The sequence below is a fragment of the Epinephelus lanceolatus genome, chromosome 7, assembly GCF_041903045.1.
Source record: "Epinephelus lanceolatus isolate andai-2023 chromosome 7, ASM4190304v1, whole genome shotgun sequence".
Classification (NCBI taxonomy): Eukaryota; Metazoa; Chordata; class Actinopteri; order Perciformes; family Serranidae; genus Epinephelus; species Epinephelus lanceolatus.
In genome coordinates, this window is record NC_135740.1 from 38294279 (window position 1) to 38312791 (window position 18513).

The 18513-nt window shown below is 43.2% G+C and overlaps 1 protein-coding gene across 22 annotated transcripts in view; it reads left to right on the top strand.

The window, feature by feature from the left end:
• Window positions 1-16243, top strand: part of rapgef2b (Rap guanine nucleotide exchange factor 2b) — a 151511-nt gene extending 135268 nt beyond the window's left edge. For 12 of the 22 annotated variants that reach the window (XM_033632782.2, XM_033632790.2, XM_078169510.1 and 9 more), the window contains 11 exons: window positions 155-538; window positions 653-864; window positions 1306-1429; window positions 1888-1911; window positions 4651-4874; window positions 5387-5554; window positions 7227-7376; window positions 9831-10032; window positions 10126-10661; window positions 12149-12558; window positions 14731-16243. In XM_033632782.2, coding sequence (XP_033488673.2) covers window positions 155-538; window positions 653-864; window positions 1306-1429; window positions 1888-1911; window positions 4651-4874; window positions 5387-5554; window positions 7227-7376; window positions 9831-10032; window positions 10126-10661; window positions 12149-12510 — 2386 coding nt within the window. In that variant the 3' untranslated portion in view covers window positions 12511-12558; window positions 14731-16243. The remainder of the gene's footprint in view (window positions 1-154; window positions 539-652; window positions 865-1305; window positions 1430-1887; window positions 1912-4650; window positions 4875-5386; window positions 5555-7226; window positions 7377-9830; window positions 10033-10125; window positions 10662-12148; window positions 12559-14730) is intronic. The other 10 variants (XM_033632789.2, XM_078169513.1, XM_033632787.2 and 7 more) reach the window with 7 other exon arrangements.
• The last annotated feature ends 2270 nt before the right edge of the window (window positions 16244-18513 follow it).

The window sequence follows — 18513 nt, forward strand, 5'->3', positions numbered from 1 at the left end:
TCCTCTAATTAGCAAAGCTGAAACCAGCAAGTGTTTGCTATTGTTGCTTGATTTAAGTGATTAATCTGTTATTGAAATAGTTGTTTTTCAGTTAATTGTCATTTCAACACTGAAAGAAAAGTAAAACAAACCCCACATTCTCCTCTATCATCAGATACTACCTAAAGAGCAACATGGAGACCGAGACGTTATGTTCAGACGAGGACGCTCAGGACCTCTTGCGAGAGGGCCAGATCTCTTTGTTACAGCTCAGCACGGTGGAGGTCGCCACTCAGCTCTCCATGCGGGCCTTTGAACTCTTCTGCGCCATCGAGCCCACCGAATACATCGACGATCTCTTCAAGCTGCGCTCCAAGACGGGCTCGGCCAGCCTGAAGCGCTTTGAGGAGGCCATCAACCACGAGACCTTCTGGGTGGCCACGGAGGTGACGCGGGAGCCCAACCAGCTCAAACGCATGAAGACTGTCAAGCACTTCATCAAGATCGCGCTGCACTGCCGCGAGTGCAAGAACTTCAACTCCATGTTCGCCATCATCAGGTGAGACATGAAATAATATATGTGTAGTGAACTTGCCATTGTGTTGCATAAGCATAAATGGACTATTTTCACATGCTTAATATGTCCCCCCCCCCCCCTCCAACCCCCTCACAGTGGTCTGAACCTGGCTCCAGTCTCCAGACTGAGGGGAACATGGGAGAAGCTACCTAGCAAGTACGAGAAGCTGTTCGGGGACCTGCAGGACCTCTTCGACCCCTCTAGGAATATGGCCAAGTACAGGAATGTCCTCAACAATCAGAACCTCCAGCCACCAATCATCCCCCTGTTCCCCGTCATCAAGAAGGACCTCACCTTCCTACATGAAGGTAACTGAAAATCAGTTTCAAATATGATAGTTTTCGTAGCCATGAAATACATTAATTCAGAAATGACACATTTGAGATTCAAACCATTGTTGACTGATTGGTAGTGGTACATTTTTTTGTACGGCTAGCTAGCCAAACTGCACAACAGAAAGATAAATCATAATACTGTCATTTAGTGACCTTTTATGTGGGTTATTTTACCCCCAAAATCATTGGCATCAAGCGGACATAATGCTTAAAAAAATCTGACACTCCACTTGTTTGCTTTTGGACTCTCTTTAGACCTTAATTCAGGCATCTAATCAAAAACCCACTGAGTTCAAGATGAGGAAACCAGGTTGCAGGACTCATTCCTTCAGCCCTCCTGATCAGTATTAGTTTTGTCAGCTGTAAAATGTTTGAGTCATTGGTGTTCTCTTTCTTTCTTCCCTCATCTCTCAGGCAACGACTCTAAGGTGGACGGCCTGGTCAACTTTGAAAAGCTGAGGATGATTGCCAAAGAAATTCGCCATGTTGGTCGCATGGCCTCCGTTAACATGGACCCAGCCCTGATGTTCCGGACCAGGTAAGACACCTCTCCGAAACAGAACCAGATCTCAGATTTAAACCGATCCTTCACCCTCTCTGTAGGACCAGTCAGCTCTCTACTGACTAACCAGACTCTGTGGGGTTAGCCGGTTCACATAGATTCAGCAAAGATTCCTGCATCACGCTTTTTCTTTCAAGCAGCTGTTCCCTCTGGCAACTGTTTCCTCTGGCAACTGTTTCCCTATACACATTGTTGGCATAAAATGTGCACAGTGCTCCTGTGAAAGTGTGTCTTTGTCTAATGATGTCACATCTTAGTGGTGTTGCCATTTGATTTCCTCCCCTCTTTGACTCTCACGTGGGTCTCTTTGGTGAAATTTGCTTCTCTTTTGGTGATCTTGGTGATCTTTCCTGTCCTAAGCTTTGTCTCTTTCTCTCTCTACTCATCCACCCTTTGCCCTCCGTGCTTCTCTGTTCATGGCACCCGCCCTCTAGGAAGAAGAAGTGGAGAAGTTTAGGGTAAGTTTGGTGACCCCTACGACCTTTTGCACTCCCTGCACCGCAGCCCCTTTTTCTGCCAATGTGTGTGCTTCTTTTCTTCTTTCCTGAAAGCTTGTTTCCGTTTACCAGTTTGAGTTGAATCCTCCCACTAACACTGCCTGACCCTAACCAAAGGGCGTTGAATGACACAAAGGTCATGTGTGCTAACATCAGGTTACACTGGATTATTTTACATTCTGTAATCTTAAAGGAACAGTTCACCCCAAAATCGAAAATACATATTTTTTTACTAGGGCTGTCAAAGTAATTTTTTTGACGGGCAATTAACACACGTACCTGTTTATAATTATGACCCTCAGCCCACCCCGTAGTTTTGGAAATCAGGACGCAATGCAGTGGTAACATTGTGAATGGCAAGCAGAAACAAACCTCCGTGAGCAGAAATTGATAAAGAAAGTGGTCTTTTGAATGGCAAGTTTAGTTTCAAAGCCAAATGTTTCTCTCGACAAGACCAAAGTTATTTCATTTACTGTCGATGTGAAGTGAGTTACCAGCCAAGTACGTCGAGCTGCTTAAAAAACGGGATGTTTTGTTGACCTTTACAAGTTGGACACTACATTGTGTTAATATTACTAAGTAATGTTACAATCAGGTCAATATGTCCGCCTGTTGTTGCTTGTTGGGATAGAGTTTGCCATGGTGTACTTTCAGCATATTTTTTGAGCATGCTTTACCTTTGAGGTTATTCTGGGGAATGTTCTGGACAGTATGATACGTTGATAAGATCATTAAAAACTTAAAAAACACACCTTTAAGGTTTATTTACGACAGATAAAAAAAATGTGTGATTAATCGCGATGAAATATTTTAATCAATTGACAGCCCTAATTTTTACTCTTACCTGTAGTGCTATTTATCAGTCTAGATAGTTTTGGTGTGAGGTGCAGTGTTGGAGATATCAGCCGTAGAGTTGTCCGCCGTCTCTCCAATATAATGGAACTAGATGGCACTCGGTTTGTGGTGCTCAAAGAGACAAAAATGCATTGAAAAAACACAACAGCAATGTGTCTTACCAGAAATCACAACCCAGTAATTCAAGATAATCCACAGACCTTGTTGTGAGCAGTTTCATGTAGGAACTATTTCTTTTCTACCGAACTACACCCGCCAACTGTATCACCATACAGAAGGAAGAGTGCATCTACTCATGGACAAGAGGCTCGTGCCCATGACAGTGCGAGACGTAAACATTAAGGCGTCCTACAGCTGAGCTGTAATGTTTGCTAACTCAGTGGTGCTAGGTGAGCTAGCAGTAGATGCACACTTCCTTCTGTGCAGTGATACAGTTGGCTGGTGTAGTGCGGTAGAAAGAAAATAGTTCCTACATGAAACTGCTCACAACAAGGTCTGTCGATTATCTTGAGTACCAGGTCATGATTTCTGCCAAGAGACATTGATGCTGAGTTTTTCAAATGTATTTTTTTGGCGCTTTGAGCACCACAAGCTGAGTGTCATCTAGTTCCATTATATTGGAGAGAAGGCAGACGTCTCTACAGCTGATATCTCCGACACTCTGCAGCTCACACCAAAACAATCTACACTGATAAACAGCACTACAGCACTACAACACATTTTGGGGTGAACTATCCCTTTAACATGAAAATGTAGCTCTTTCGCTTACGTCATGAATTAGACAAAAACTAATACACACATCCTAAACACACTGATGTCAGATTGCAGCCTCATTAGCAAATGTGACCTTCTTTTTGACATGTTTTATCTAACAATATGCATGCAGCTTCAGTTTCAGAACTTCACCTGTCTTTGAGGTTTTATCTTTAAGTCAAAGCTCCAGACAAACAGAGATTCTGGATATGAAGTCCTTTTTTAAATCATGCTTTACATTTTTGTGGTCAAATGGGACATCACTGTGCATACAACATGTAGTGTGAAACATATAGAGGCATGCTGCGTTCGCATCAAGAAAAAGTTTTCTGGTAATTATGAATTCTGCGTCTCGTAATTATGACTTAGCGTCCTGTAATTATGAGACAGCCATGTTGGAATTACTAGATCTGTATCTCGTAATTGTGAGAGTTTTACTTGTAATTATGAGATCTTAATCTTGGGAATATGAGGTGCTAAGTTATAATTACAAGATGTGAAAGTAGTACTTACAAGATTTTTTTTTTGAGCATCTATACATACACAACAGAAACTGTACATTCTCTTAATCACACATGTTAGAAATACCTTTTGGAAGTGAAAGCCCATAAATATGTTCTCACTAACGAGAACAGACGTGACTTCTCATTGACTAACACTGTTTGTGTATAATTTGGCCGAGACCATGTGCGAGCAAAGCTTTTACTACCACTGCTACTACGAGCTCTGACTCAAGCCACAGAAATGTAAACTATGACTGTGCTACACTCGTAGAGCTCCCCCCTTTTTACTTCCCTGTTGTTTGACTACAGCCATCAACCCTCACCCCCCTCTGCTGTCTGGAATGACTGGAATGTTTTGGAGTTGAGAGAAATACCTAAAGCTGCTCTGTGCATGTACAAGTTTACACACCAGGCTCTCTGTGAAGCCATGTAGTGCTTACAGGCTTATTTACACACTGAAGCTAAATGCTAATAAGTCTTTCTCTGTCCTTTCTTTTTGTTTTTGTGCGTCTTTGTCTGTGTTCGTGCCTGCACATCTCTGTTCCTCTCATGTGCATGTTTCTCTGTGGGTGCCTACGTGTGCGTTCAGGTCTCTAAGCCAGGGCAGTGCCAATGCGGCGGTGCTCGATGTCACCCAGACAGGCGGGCACAAGAAGAGGGTGCGACGCAGCTCCTTCCTGAACGCCAAAAAGCTTTACGAGGACGCCCAGATGGCCAGGAAGGTCAAACAGTACCTTTCCAACCTCAGTCTAGAAACAAACGAGGAGAGTCTGCAGACGCTCTCGCTGCAGTGTGAACCCTCCATCAGCACATGTGAGTCTGTGACACAACTCAGCACACACACAGATGCTTAAACGATGCAGCCGTTCTTAGAAATCTAATATGAAATATGAGTGTAATGTATAAGATGAACCCATACTGTCTCGTCTCCCCACAGAGCAATCCTTTCAAGAACATAATTAGAGTTCAACATTCTTGATTTTGTTTAACTGCATATTTCTCTGGAGACACATGCATGTTCCCAGGATTCATAGCAGACAGACAGGGTGGGACCACTGAAGTAACGAGACACTCAGTCTTGCTTTAAGACTCACTGGCAGTGAATACAAATGACTGAATCTCCCGGCCTGTTTCCCACTATTAATGCCAACTTCACTTGCTGATACTGCACTGATAGACAGAAGGAGAGAACAAGTGCTCACAGACAGTTTTAAACATCAGTTCCGAAACCATGCAGCAAATTCCTGCTTCTCATTAGTCCTGTAACATACGCAGTTCAAATCTCAAATATAAACCTCGTGGTCATAATGTCTCACCCTACTCAGTGCCCAAGAATGCCGGTGGGAAACGACCAGACACCTCCCCGGTCGTGTCCAGAGCTGCCAGCCAACAGAGGGGCCAGTTGGCCAAAGGTAACCAGGCCCTCCAGGTCCCCGCCGTGGCCCTGTACCCATCTCGAAAGAAAGTGCCAGTCAAGGACCTGCCGCCTTTCGGTAAGATTGACATCAAGCTTTATGAATTAGGAATAGAGACATTTGTAAGTTCGAATAAATACATACAACCAGTACTTCAAGATCATACATTTCTTATACATTTATATGTTTTATTGTATTTAAAAAGTTTTGGCAACATCAGGTGTTTTTCGGATAGGAAGAACATTTTCACATTTCTAAGAACCCCCCTTTTATTTTGTCTCCGCTGTAAGAACAAGGAACAATCGTAGTTCTTAGAATGCAGTTTAGAAGGACTTTTTTAGCCCCTTTTTCAGAGTAGCTATTAGGGATGCACCGATTTTTTCAACCGATACGATAACCAATAATTTCACATTTTTCTACCGTAGAAAGAAGTGTATAACCTGTAGTTTATGTACACCTGAGGGAAAGAAAGGTTACGATGTAGTGAGAAAATATGGATGATTTAATATTTCATAGCTCTGACTGAACTTATCAAGCTAACATTACTATTGCACTCTGGAGACGGTCCTTCAGCCTTCAGCGCTGCCTCTAACCTGTGTCAGGCGGTCGGTGATCAACCTCTTCGGCGGAATCCTGTTGTCTTTCTCTGGAACTGTGAAAGACGTCCACACCCCGACTTGTTTTGCCCTCTAGACTGCCTGCTACAGTCCTTCTTCTTGCTCTTGTTAAGCTAATGAAAGCAATCTGGCTTCATATAACCGGCGCAATTTACAGCTATAATTGTAATTATCGGAATAATGCACAATTAGAAAAATGTTCCATCATCAGCCAATAAGTCATCAGTCTGATATATATCGTGCATCCCTAGGAGGCATTCTCCCAACATAAGAGAAACCAACAGTGACATAATTGGTCAGTGATTGGTTCAGATGTGTTAGAAATACACAAAACACAAATACAGCTCGTATCAAAGGAAATGGAGAAACAAAACATGGACAGATGGGCCGACAGTGAAGTCCAGGCTTTACTGAGCATATATGTAACAGTAGAAATGCAAAGTGATTTTGACTCATCAAAGCAAAAGGAACAGCGCTATACCAACCGCCAGCCAGTTTACAGTATGTCACTATTGGCGGTGCAAATGCAAACAGACAACAAAGGTGACTTAAAGGTATGCGGTCTCGGGGGAGCTCCTCAGTGGACAGTTTGTCTCAGAGAGCCCCAAAGTGTTTGGTCTGAAAACACCTAATGAAGCTATTTGTAATGAGAAAAGTGTATAAATCCTGTTTAGTAAAGCAAACTGCATGTATACATTCCCTCGTGTTTTACTGTGAGGGACATGTCATGTCATTTTTAAGCTGAAATCTGAGTCAAAGCTACTGTTACCGTATTAACTTGTCCCTACTAAAAGATAAACATATTATTCTCTCACTGATAGTATTGTACAACAGTGTTGTTAAGGATTAAGTGAAAATAAGCCTGAACGAATCTCATGCTCACTCGGACTTCTTCGTGCCACCATTGCCCTGTTTTCTCTTCCTCATCCTGTTATTTGCAGACAATAGCAGAGCAAGCCCTTTCCCAGCTTCTTTATGACAGTGCTGCCACCTAGAGGCTGTCTGACAACAAGCATTTACAGCAAGAAAAAAAAAAAATCCCAGACAATGCAGTTTAGCATCCCGGCCCCCTCGGGGGGAAATGGCAGCGTTCCTGATGCTAATTCTGCTCATCTTCTTGTAAATGTCCACAGGCACCAGTTCCCCTCAGTCTCTGAAGAAGATCCTGTCTCTGTCAGAGGAGGGGAACGAAAGGCACCGGAGGCAGCCAGAGGACACTGTGTCCAACGCCTCCTCCCAGCTCTCCTCCCCTCCCACCTCCCCCCAGAGCTCACCCAAGAAGGGTAAGCCAATAATCCTCCCTCCCTCCCACACCATCTCCAGGCTCCTTCTCTCTGTCACCATGTGCCACAAATGCCACCTGGTGGCTGCCACCATGCATTGCGTCATGTCTCAGATATGGATTTCTCCTCCTAAATGAGACCAAGATACTTCAGTGCCATGTTTTGTTACCTTGGATGGAAGATTTTCTTTGCATCTTCAGAGCAGTTGGCAAAGATTTGTCCTGTGGTCGTTGTCAGGGATAAGACAATAACAAACTAAAATGTGAAGCCACGCCGAGGCCACTGTATTCCCACTGCACTTCAGTCTATGAAATGTTGTTTTTATTCGTCCTGTCCCATCCGTCCGGCCAGGCCGCAGAGTCAGAAATGTGTGTTTCCCTTTTAAACTACTGCAGCCACAGGTCAACTGGTGCTGGTCTGATGATGAGCCGAACTAATGAATCTGCAGTCAGGAGCACTAAATGTAGTTTAAGAATCTGTATGCCATAAACCCTGTGCTTTAAGTTGTAATGCCAACAGCTCTGGATTTTAGGATTTTGGCAACATCTCAGTAGCTCATCGCTGTAATGCCTTTAACCTGCATTTCCTGGGAGCCACTGCTGTTTGTTAAATTTTGTAAAGATGTTTGGTTGACCCAGTGATCTATTTTTTTAGATGTTCAGCCATGGTGGCTGTTGGTGGTTAAACAGCTCTTCTTCTGTGTGTTCGTCACACACTGCTTTGACAACTGGTAAAAAACAACTCAATTTTCCCCAACAACCTGAGTTAAAGGCGAAACACAACGGCGCCAAATGGCACATGTCAAAACAGCCGCCCCTGTTATTTTCTATGTATAACCCCACACTGCCGGCAGCTAGGTGTGTGTCAGCGCTCGTGGATGCCAACAGTTCATGCTACTCCTACCCTCTTTCTAGCTTCTCCATCCTGGCTCCTTTAGCAGCTCTTCTTCTCTGCTCCCGTAGCAGCTCGACTCCTCTTGCTGTCGCTTTGTCCCGTGGAATGGATGAAGAGAGATTAGTTGCTGAAGCTGAGATATATCCTGAACACACAATCCCATCATTATAATAATATAATAGATATTGCCTGAAGATTAGCTTCCCAGCTGGGAAATCAAGTTTAACTATTGGGTATCCACATTATTGCAAGCTAATTCATAGGTGGAAGAAGTACATATCTTTTTGTGAAAAATAGTGGTAGTTGTGTGTGGTCTTCTGTTGAAGCGCTACAGCACGACGCTTCCAGCTGTTGTTAGGGGTGGTACTAGCACATCATTTGACACACTGTGGCAGACAGGATGACGTTAAACACAACATACTGACAATAAAACCATCATAGACATAAGAACATGGTAACAAACAGGAAGTACGATAAATAGAAAAGTTAAAAACAATACTTTTAAGGATGAAAGGTCTGAGCAAAGGAATACTTCACACATGTATTTCCATTGTCATTTGAACATGTAACTTCGTCTTCATGCAGCTGTGTGAGGCTGTTGAAGCTGCTGGACTAGATAGTTTGACAGTGGACCACAGGCTTTACAGAGAGACATCTGTTGTCTTTGTCTGGTTCTTAAATTAACTTCGAAACTGTTTTTGTCGCTGGTGGAACCTGAAGGCTCCCGTGAGTCTGTTTGTCTCCCTTTCGGCCTGAGCTTAATCGTTACATCACTTAGTAATGGCTAATCCTGATCTGTCTGCACTTTATCTGACTCATGTTTGCTCCACATCTTTACGGTCAAAGCTTCCTAAAAAGTATTTAAACATTCCCTCCTGTCTGCAGACTTTAAAGTACACACAGGATTTAAGAGGTTATTGAGGTGATTTATGCTGATGGTGGCTGGGGAATACAACCACCAGGCTGTTCAACTGTATAGCCGAGCTACGTTAAATACCACGCTGACAGTCGCCTATAACTAGAAAACATGTACTTACATGTGTCAGCACTCATAACCAGTGATTTCTCTATACTTCCCCCGACTTTATGCAATTCCCAGTCCCTTCACGCTTATTATCTAAACTTTTCCACACTCTTCAGAGCCGTGCTGAAACCCCGAATGTCGTAGCAAACTGCTGCTTCAGTAAGAATCTAATGCACTTATCCCTAAAGAGTTGGTCGGCTTACTTGGAAGTGGCACTCTACAATTATCCCCGCAGTCTGTGTGTGATGCCTCTCTTAAAAAGACTGACTGAGATAAGATATGTGAATTACTCATGATTTATGGTGAAAGCTGACCCTCCATAAGTTATTTTGATGTTTGGAGGTTTGTGTTGGAACGTAGCTGAGAGCCAGGCGGCATGCAGGGGGCCGTGTTAGGGCTTTATCATCCTTTTCTTTATAGGGATTTAAATTTAATCTGTCAGGTTTGATTTTTGCAACAAAAGCAAATGAAGAGGAGTGAGGTTATCATGCCAAGTTAGGCGTTTGTAACAGTTAATTTCTTCTTCTCTCCTCCAGGTTACAATAGAATGGGAGACGCCTACTCGGACTCCGGTCACAGTGAGATCTCCTCGCGCTCCAGCCTCGTCAGTAACTCCTCTTTCGACATGGCCCAGGAGGAGAGGAGACTGCGTCACTCTGGAGGAGTCGGGGAATCTCACATCGGAGGACAGCGGCTAGAACGAAGAGCCACAACCGACCCCGACCAGTACAGCCTCGGGTAGGAACACTAAGAACGCCAGTAGGTTGTTCTCTTTTTATTTACCTGACCTTCAAGCTTGAGTAAGCTTTCTTCGTTTTTATCATTTCATAGGTCATATTCGTCGATGCAGGACTGCCGGGGCATTTACACCGGCTGCCCTACAGTGCTCTCCTCACCCAGCTCAGAGGAGCTGACTCAGGATCAGGGCGATCGCGTTTCCCTTGATGCTGCAGACAGCGGCCGCGGCTCCTGGACTTCCTGCTCCTCTGGATCCCACGACAACATCCAGACCATGCAGCAGGGACGCAGCTGGGAGACTCTGGCATTCGGTGGAGGCGGAGGCGGAGGCGGAGGAGTCATCGGAGGGCTCCCTCCTGGTGGACCTGAGGCCTTATTAGGGGGGCCCGCTGCACTGTGGGCAGCCCAGGCCAGGGGGAGCTGGGCGTCCGCAAGCTCCTCCTCATCCTCAGCTGCGTACTGGGGAGAGGACTCTGAGGGAGACACTGGCACCATTAAGAGGAGAGGAGGGAAGGACGTCAACGCCGACCCAGAAACAAGTAGCATCACATCCACCGGGTCAGAGGAGGCCAAGCAGCTCAGCCGGCCCTCCCCATCACCCATCACCGCCGGGGGTAAAGGCCTCATTTGTGAGTGACTGAACATCACAGTCCTGTTGCTGATTGTTCAAGTGTTTATAGGAAACATATTCAGTCATACTTGTTAGGGCAAAACATTTTTATCACATGAGAAAATACAACAGGAAGTCGCATAATCTCTCATGAAACCACGACTTGTCTTTTATACACTTCAGTTTTTGTATAAACGAGCTGAGGAGGGGCTGGTAGACAGATTTTGTCAGCTTTGAATCATGCCAGACCTGCTGTTTCACACAGTTTTCAGTCTTTATGCTAAGATAAGCTAACTTGCTTCTGGCCCTAGCTTCATAGTGGACATGAGAGTTGCATTAATCCTCTCATCTAATTTCTAACAGCAAAAGTTCCCACATCAGACGAGTTGTTTTCACTTACTGTTGAAGGTGTTGTGGATTTTTTATGCAGTGGAGTTTTCGAAAATGATACCTCTGGTGCATCATAGTGGCCTCGGAGTTCAAGCTGCTGAACATGTAACCTTTGTTGGATTTAAAGTTTAACTTTGATATTCTCCAGTCAAGTGACTAATGTGAAAAACAGTCACTCCAGTTTTGAGTGAGACCACTGCAGTCGGTAGCAGTAAACCCAACTGCATTATAGCGACAATCTGTGTCACTAAAAGTGGTTGTTTTTGCCACTGACAGGCTCAGATTGATTTCTAAGTGTCTACAGAGATAGACCTTAGTATTAAAGAGAAAATTCCTTTTTGTTTAATCAGAAACAGCCTTGAAGTCGCTATTGCCAAACACACCAAACTCCATTTGAAAAATCAGTACTTTTAGCATGTAAAGAGTCAGTATATTTGCACATCTAACTGGGTCAATTAATGGGTTTATTTTAACCAAACTAGAGTTGGTGATTGTTGGAACAGTGGAAAAATGAACCAACATGGCTTTTGTGAGCTTTATTTTGCCTCTGTTAACTTTGAATACAGTGTGTCTTACCATGATAGAATTGCCGTTTTTTTAAATGGAGTCTGGTGGGTTTGACAGTAGCTTGTTTCCAGTTTAACAAAAAGGATCTTACCCTTAAATAAAAAGGTCGATCTCTGCATGGATCCTTTACATAATGTTGTCTGACACGTAGAATAATAATCTGAACATGTCAGTAGCAAACAGAAGCATTTTTAGTGGGCGTACATTGACAATGCTCAGTTGCTCGCTAGATTACGTTGCAGTCTGTTTTGTCTTACTCAGTACTGGACCAATGTCAGAAATGTTGTTCCCATTAGTTACTTAGGCATGAAAACATGGGAACAGAAGGGTCCAGGCTGCAGAATGCTGAAGTTACCCTTTAATCCTTCCTCTCTCAGCCCTTTACTTCCTGTTGTTTCCCACCATCTCTATCAATTAAGGGGAAAAAATGCAGTCTAAAAACTTTATAGAGAAATAATCACTAATGATTCCCAGTGAATGAATAGTATTCCTAAAGTTTTTACAAGTCTCTTCATCATCTTCATCCTCATGTTTTTGGTGTCCCCTCAGCACGGAAAGAAAGCCGTTATCGTGAGCCTCCCCCGACTCCCCCCGGCTACACTGCCCTGACCATCTCCGACCTCGCTGAAGGGCAGCATCCGGCCCCGTCTGTTCCCACGTCCACAGCGACCCACTCAGGCCGCCGGCCACCCGACTACACCACGGCTCTGCAGCGCTCACGCATGGTCACCCAGTCGCCCGACTCCCAGGGGGCCAAACAGCGGGCGGGCGGCCTCCACCGCACGCGCTCACCGGCCGAGGAGCAAGAGGCGGAAGAGGAAGAGGAGGGTGAGTCCTTGTCTTCCAAACTAATCGCTCTGAGGAAGCCAAAGCCAGTGGCACAGCATACACCTGAGACTCCCAGACCATGAGAGTGTGTGTACGGGGGTTAACAGGCAGGGCCCCTCTCCCCAAGGCAGGTAAAAACTACTTTATCAGGTTGCCCCCCCCCCCTCCACTCCAATGAACCTGCATGTGAACAGGAACACACACTTGGACTGAGACTGACCATTCCTTCACACAACTTCCCACAGCACCAGTAGGACCGGTCCCACTCCAAATTACAATCCTCCGTCAGTGCTCCTGATGAGAAACTGAAATTCAGACATTTAGTATTTATGATCGGGGACTTGTTCATTTGGAGTAGGACCCTCACCTTTAACCCTACAATATGTCATCATGCATGAGTCATACTGGTTGGACCAGAAACTCACCACCTCTCTGCCACCACACATTCTGCTCTCCTCTCTCACCGTCTCACACACTGCGCCGATCAGCATCCATCAGCAGGCGCAGTGCCGTTAGGATCCTCTCACCCATGCAGTCAATGCCTGAAAACATGCACCTCCATCCTCCTGCACCAGCACGCACCTGACTCGCCTACACTGACTCCACATGATGTCTGTGTTATTGTAGCAGCACTTTGTCTACACACAGTTGTCCAGTGATTTTAAAGATTGTTTCACACTAATCAGGTCTGAAGTTTGAAAATGAGTTTTTAGATCAGCCGTTAGATCAGAGTTATTAAAAAGACTGTTTTTCATCAGTTGTAGCACAAATAGCACAAACAATTATACAGTTAAAATATTGAAAGCATGCAGAGACAAAAAGAGGAAGTACAAACAATTTTTCAAACCGCAAGTTTTTTATTTTCCCACATTCAAGGCAGCCACTGTTTTCTGTTCATTTCAGTACAAAATCGTTTGTAAAAACTCAAGACAAACACTGAGCGAGAATGGATTTAGTAAACATGTTAAAGGTATAATGTGCAGGATTTTAAAACACAATGTACAGACTCATACAGAAGTAATCTCTCTCTCATCACTTACGACCCACTAGAAGTGTGTGGTGGTGTATTTATCTGCAGAGACTCTGCTCACTGCCTGTATTTTCTTACCTTCTTCTTCTGCATTGTGTGTGTAGTTTTCACTATTTGTAAGTAAAGCGGGATTTATGCTTATGCTCCAGCTCTATGCAGAGCCTACGCCATTGTTAACATTTATATCTGTGCGGTGGTGTGTCTGTGTCACTCTGCAGTTACACCTCCAAAACACTAATTGGCAGTGAGGTTTCTATTAAGTGCTGTAAAGTTTAGTTGACACAAAACACACATTAAACACACATTAAACACACATAAACACACATTAAACATGGCTTAATATCAACAGTTTCAAACACAAGTACCCAAATCAGCTTCACTATAACTCGCAGCATTCACAGACAAACACTTGTCTTTATCTGAACACATTTTCTCCACAAATACAACATGCTAATGTTTTTAGCACAAGCCTATGGCATTTTACATTGTATAAATTAGCCTAGCGGCTAGCAAATGTTTTTCAATACTCATATAAAGCCAGGGACAACAGCAACATTTAATAAAGGTAACGTTACAAAATTCAGCTCCATTACAGCTCACAAGGTTCACTGACAAAACAACTGTCTTATACTAAACACGTTTTCCACACAAGTAAAACTATAAATCATATAATCAAGTTAGGGTAGTTCAAGTCTAAAGTGAACAGATGTGTTTTTAAGCTTTATTTTTAAAATATCTAGCAAGCTAGCTTCCCTGATATTTGTAGGTAGTGTGTTCCATAGCTTTGGGGCGTAATTGACAAAGGCTGCATCCGTGATCTCAGTGATAGTGCCACGTAAAGTGGTTGTCTTAATAGAGACATCGTTGCGTTTCTTGCCACAGTTGTGCCACCAAAACTTGGTATTTTAATCCAAAACATGATCTTCTCTCAACCACAACAAAGTGTTTTTTGTGCCTGAACATATCCATGTTAACTACAGCATTGTTGAAACATAAAGAAACATAAAGTTTCAACGTATCCACAACGTAATAACATACAAATGTAACGTATCAGTGGTTTGAAGAAACGTACAATGCCAACATTTATCCTGGGGATAGGGTTGCATAAGGAGGCAAGTTTTCATCCTAACTATCACTGCTGCAGCTGCTCATCTTAGTTTTCAGCTTTCACTGAAGTCAACATTTTTCACTACTATTATATCTTTTGAAAATATAGTTTCTACATCACATGTCTGCATTCAATATAACCTTTCACTGTCTCTTCTGTCCACAGAGGATGAACAGGTGTCAGCGGTCTGAGGGACAACAGTGGACGTCCTTTCGCAGTAACTTGAAGTCCCCCTGGTTTGGGGTGGGCAGGATTAAAGAGACTGACAGACAGAAAGACAGACCAATGGACTCATCATCAGTTACGTATGTGCCTGCCTCCTCCACTTGGCTCTCCCTCCTGATTGGTGGATTCCTCTGCTCGTCTCCCTCCCCTGCCTTAAAGCATCATAGGGGGTTGAATGACCCTGCATGCAAAAAAAATACTGTGAAGAAGAGATGGAGAGAAGGTCAAAGACAATGACACAACGCCTGGCACTTTGGAAAAAAAAAAAGACTACAGAAACCTAACTGGTGCCGGGGGGGGGTCGACCTGGCCACACACACACACACACACACACACACACACACACACACACACACACACAAAACCACATAGATGTTGCTGTTAGAAGCCGGCCCCCACCCAGTGACAAAACCCCCAAACCCACCTGTTAACACAACAGCATCAAGACGTGTTGAGCTTCAGCTGCACTTTCTCATTTTCTACTTTCTGAAAAACAGAGCAAATGAAAACAAAACGGACCATCGTTTGAAGACGGAGAGAAACAACGGTTGGCTTGACTCTTGAATTTTCAACTTCCCACTAGATTTCATTTCTTTCTTTCTTTTTAATGGTCATTCTCTCTGACTGATTGCACTCTGGGGGCCGAAAAAAAAGAAACCAAGTCAGCCCACATTTCTCTGCCTGGACTGAAACAACCCATCTGTTGTTGAGTGTTTGAACTCTGAATCCAGTATTATCTCATGTTTCACATGTGAAAGTTTATCAAGTGTTGGTTCAAATCAAAGCTAGGAGGAGAGCCCAGTCGGGAGAACCAACATGCACAGTGTACTGACATACCTACATGCACACACACACACACACACACACACACACACAAAGTACATTTTGTGTACCAGTACATACACAGATTCATTTCTAAAAAGAAAAAAATAGCACTTTCAGCACAATCCTAGATGTTACCAGACATTTGGCCTGGATACCAGGGTATGAGTGAACCATATCTTACTGTCATCCCACCTTGGAGCTTGTCTGGTTTTATCAAAAAGTCTTTTCTTCATCCTGTCGCTTGCTGTTACATCGAGAGTGTGTTTTGTTCCTGGCCTGTAGGAGATATCAAAAAGCACAGAGGTGATTGAACGCCCACTGAAAACTGAGCGAGCATGGACTCCAGCCTGTTGGTCTCTGCAGAGGTACACGAGGTAACTGAAGCTCAGCTGCAGCTGCAGTGGAGAGGATTTAAAGGTCCAGTGTGCAGGATTTAGGGGGATACAGTGGCAGAAATTAAATATAATAAGTGTGTTTTCTCTAGTGTATAATCACCTGAAAATAAGACCTGTTGGGGTTTTGTTACCTAAGAATGAGTCGTTTATATCTACATAGGGAGCAGGTCCTTGTCAACGGAGATCGCCATGTTGCACCGCCATGTTTCTACAGTAGCCCAAAACAAATAAAACTGAACACTGGCTCTAGATAGGGTCATTTCCACATTAGCCACCTTAGTTAGCAGCCCCTCCACCATGAAAATTTTTTAACGTGAAACTGCTGTATTCAGTGTTTTTACTGGTTTAAATCACTGGGTCTGTTTGTTTTAGAGAGGAAGAGACCTCTGTGGATATTTCGGCTCCTGGTAAAAACCTCCTGAACAATGAACACTAAAGGAAATCTAACCGAGAGAAGTTTCAGCTGGTTGCAATCTGCAATCCTCACCACTAGATGCCACTAAATCCCCCTAAATCTTACACACTGCTCCTTCAATCCTGGAGGTTTTGCCCATTTTTATAGCTGATGTTAGGTAAAGTACAAACTGTGAGCGGTCAGCGAGCACTCACTGACACTTGCTGTCAGAGACGTTGCCTCTCTTTCTTTGTTTTATATGAAAAGAATCACAGACCAATCAAGGTGGTAAATATCAGCATATTTCAGAAGCTGCCATGTGTAAATTAACTATCTACCTTTACAAGTGATCTTGTACAGAGTCTTATAAAACACTTTCAAGATAAAAGTATCCACAAATTCTAAATTGGCTTTTTTTTTTTCTTCTCAACCTGAACATCACACCACATTTTGTGAATGTCCAAAGCGCCTTACGATTCCATGATCGCATACATTTCTTTGTGTGGTTGTTCCCGTCACAAATCACCTTGTTTCAAGAGCAGTCTTGATTCAAGCAATAGCGGAGTGAAATGCCTTATTCAAGATACTTCCCCCAAGACTTTTTATTTCAACATTAAGACTCAGTACAAGAGGAAGCCAAGCATTTTCTATGTGTTCTGTTCTCACGTGGCTTCAGACGGCATCATCACACTTGTGTTGTTAGATCTTTTTCGTCTACACACAGAGCGCCCCGCACTCCTCCCTCTGCTGCATCGACTCATCCTCTGAAACTCACCTGTTACAGACATCAGCTCAGTGGATGCTGTTTGTAAATCGCTAATGCCTGCATCCAGTTTTTCCACCATATCTCGCCATCGATGGAAGTGACTGAAGATTTTATTTTTCTCCGACTCCGGTGGGGAAGTTGACGCATGAAGAAAATCTTTTTCAAGGCTGCCAATCAGAACGATTAGAAATCCAATTGTGAAAAGTGACTTTTTGTTTTCTTCTATCACTGAGTCGCACTGATCACATTGATCAGTCTTGGAAACTACAGACTGAGAAAAAGATGAATGAGTGCAGTGTTTTCCACTGTGGTCTGTGACTATACACTAATGATTTCCTGGGTTTCTTTTTGTTATTGTATTTTTTTTTTGTAATGGCTGCAGATAGATTGTTAATAATTTGTTTGTAATACAGTGGTGACATGCATCATTCACTTTCATTCAACTCTGAAGATAATGTGCATATTAGCGGGCCGAGACCTATTTCGAAAACAAAAAGTTGCACAAAAATGTACAAGCGTAAAGATAAGTGTAGTAGGTAGAACTGCTACTCCTGTTTGATGTGTGATGTCAGTGAGAAATGTACATTTAGCTGGTGACGACCTTCTTTTCTTCATTCTTTCTTGTACTACTTTGACCTGTATGTCTTTTAAAAAGACAATTGGTGGAGTACGTATCAGTTGTTTTTGTATTTTTAATACAATAATTGTAAATATTGGTTATATTTTTGTTCAAATGTACTATGTTTATGCCTCAACATCCAGTTTATATGAAGCTGGGAATCAATAAATACTGCATAAAGAATCAACACATAGGTTTAAATGCACTTATTCATTTTTTCTGCATTTCGATGTCTTTCTTTTCTGTTTTAGTTTTTTTCCCTTCAGGGGATTTTCGCCCGGATACCGTCTAGTGTTTGCACAAGTCATGGAAGCAACTTGAAAAGTGTAACTCTCATACTTTTCTATCTGACCGCGGTGTGTCAGAATTAATAAAAAAGAGATATTGAAGTCTCCCCTCGCTTTTATTTACTTGTTTTGTATTGTCTTATTATTACAGAGCTGTGAGAGTAGCACAAGTCCCAAACTCATTTTTACTTCTCTAATTTATTTCATTTCTCATTTGTTTCTTACATTAGCTGTTTCATTTAATAATAAAAATTCAATATCTCCAGCTCACTGTGCACCACAAACCCGTAATAAAAAAAATGATTAGATTAGGATTGTGTTTTGGGGATACAGGCTGTTACAGTTATTTCAACTGCAAGTAAACATGATGGATTACTGAACAGTTCTGCTGGGCACCAGCCCAGGGGTCTAAAGTGTGCGGGGGGGGGCCTGTCCTT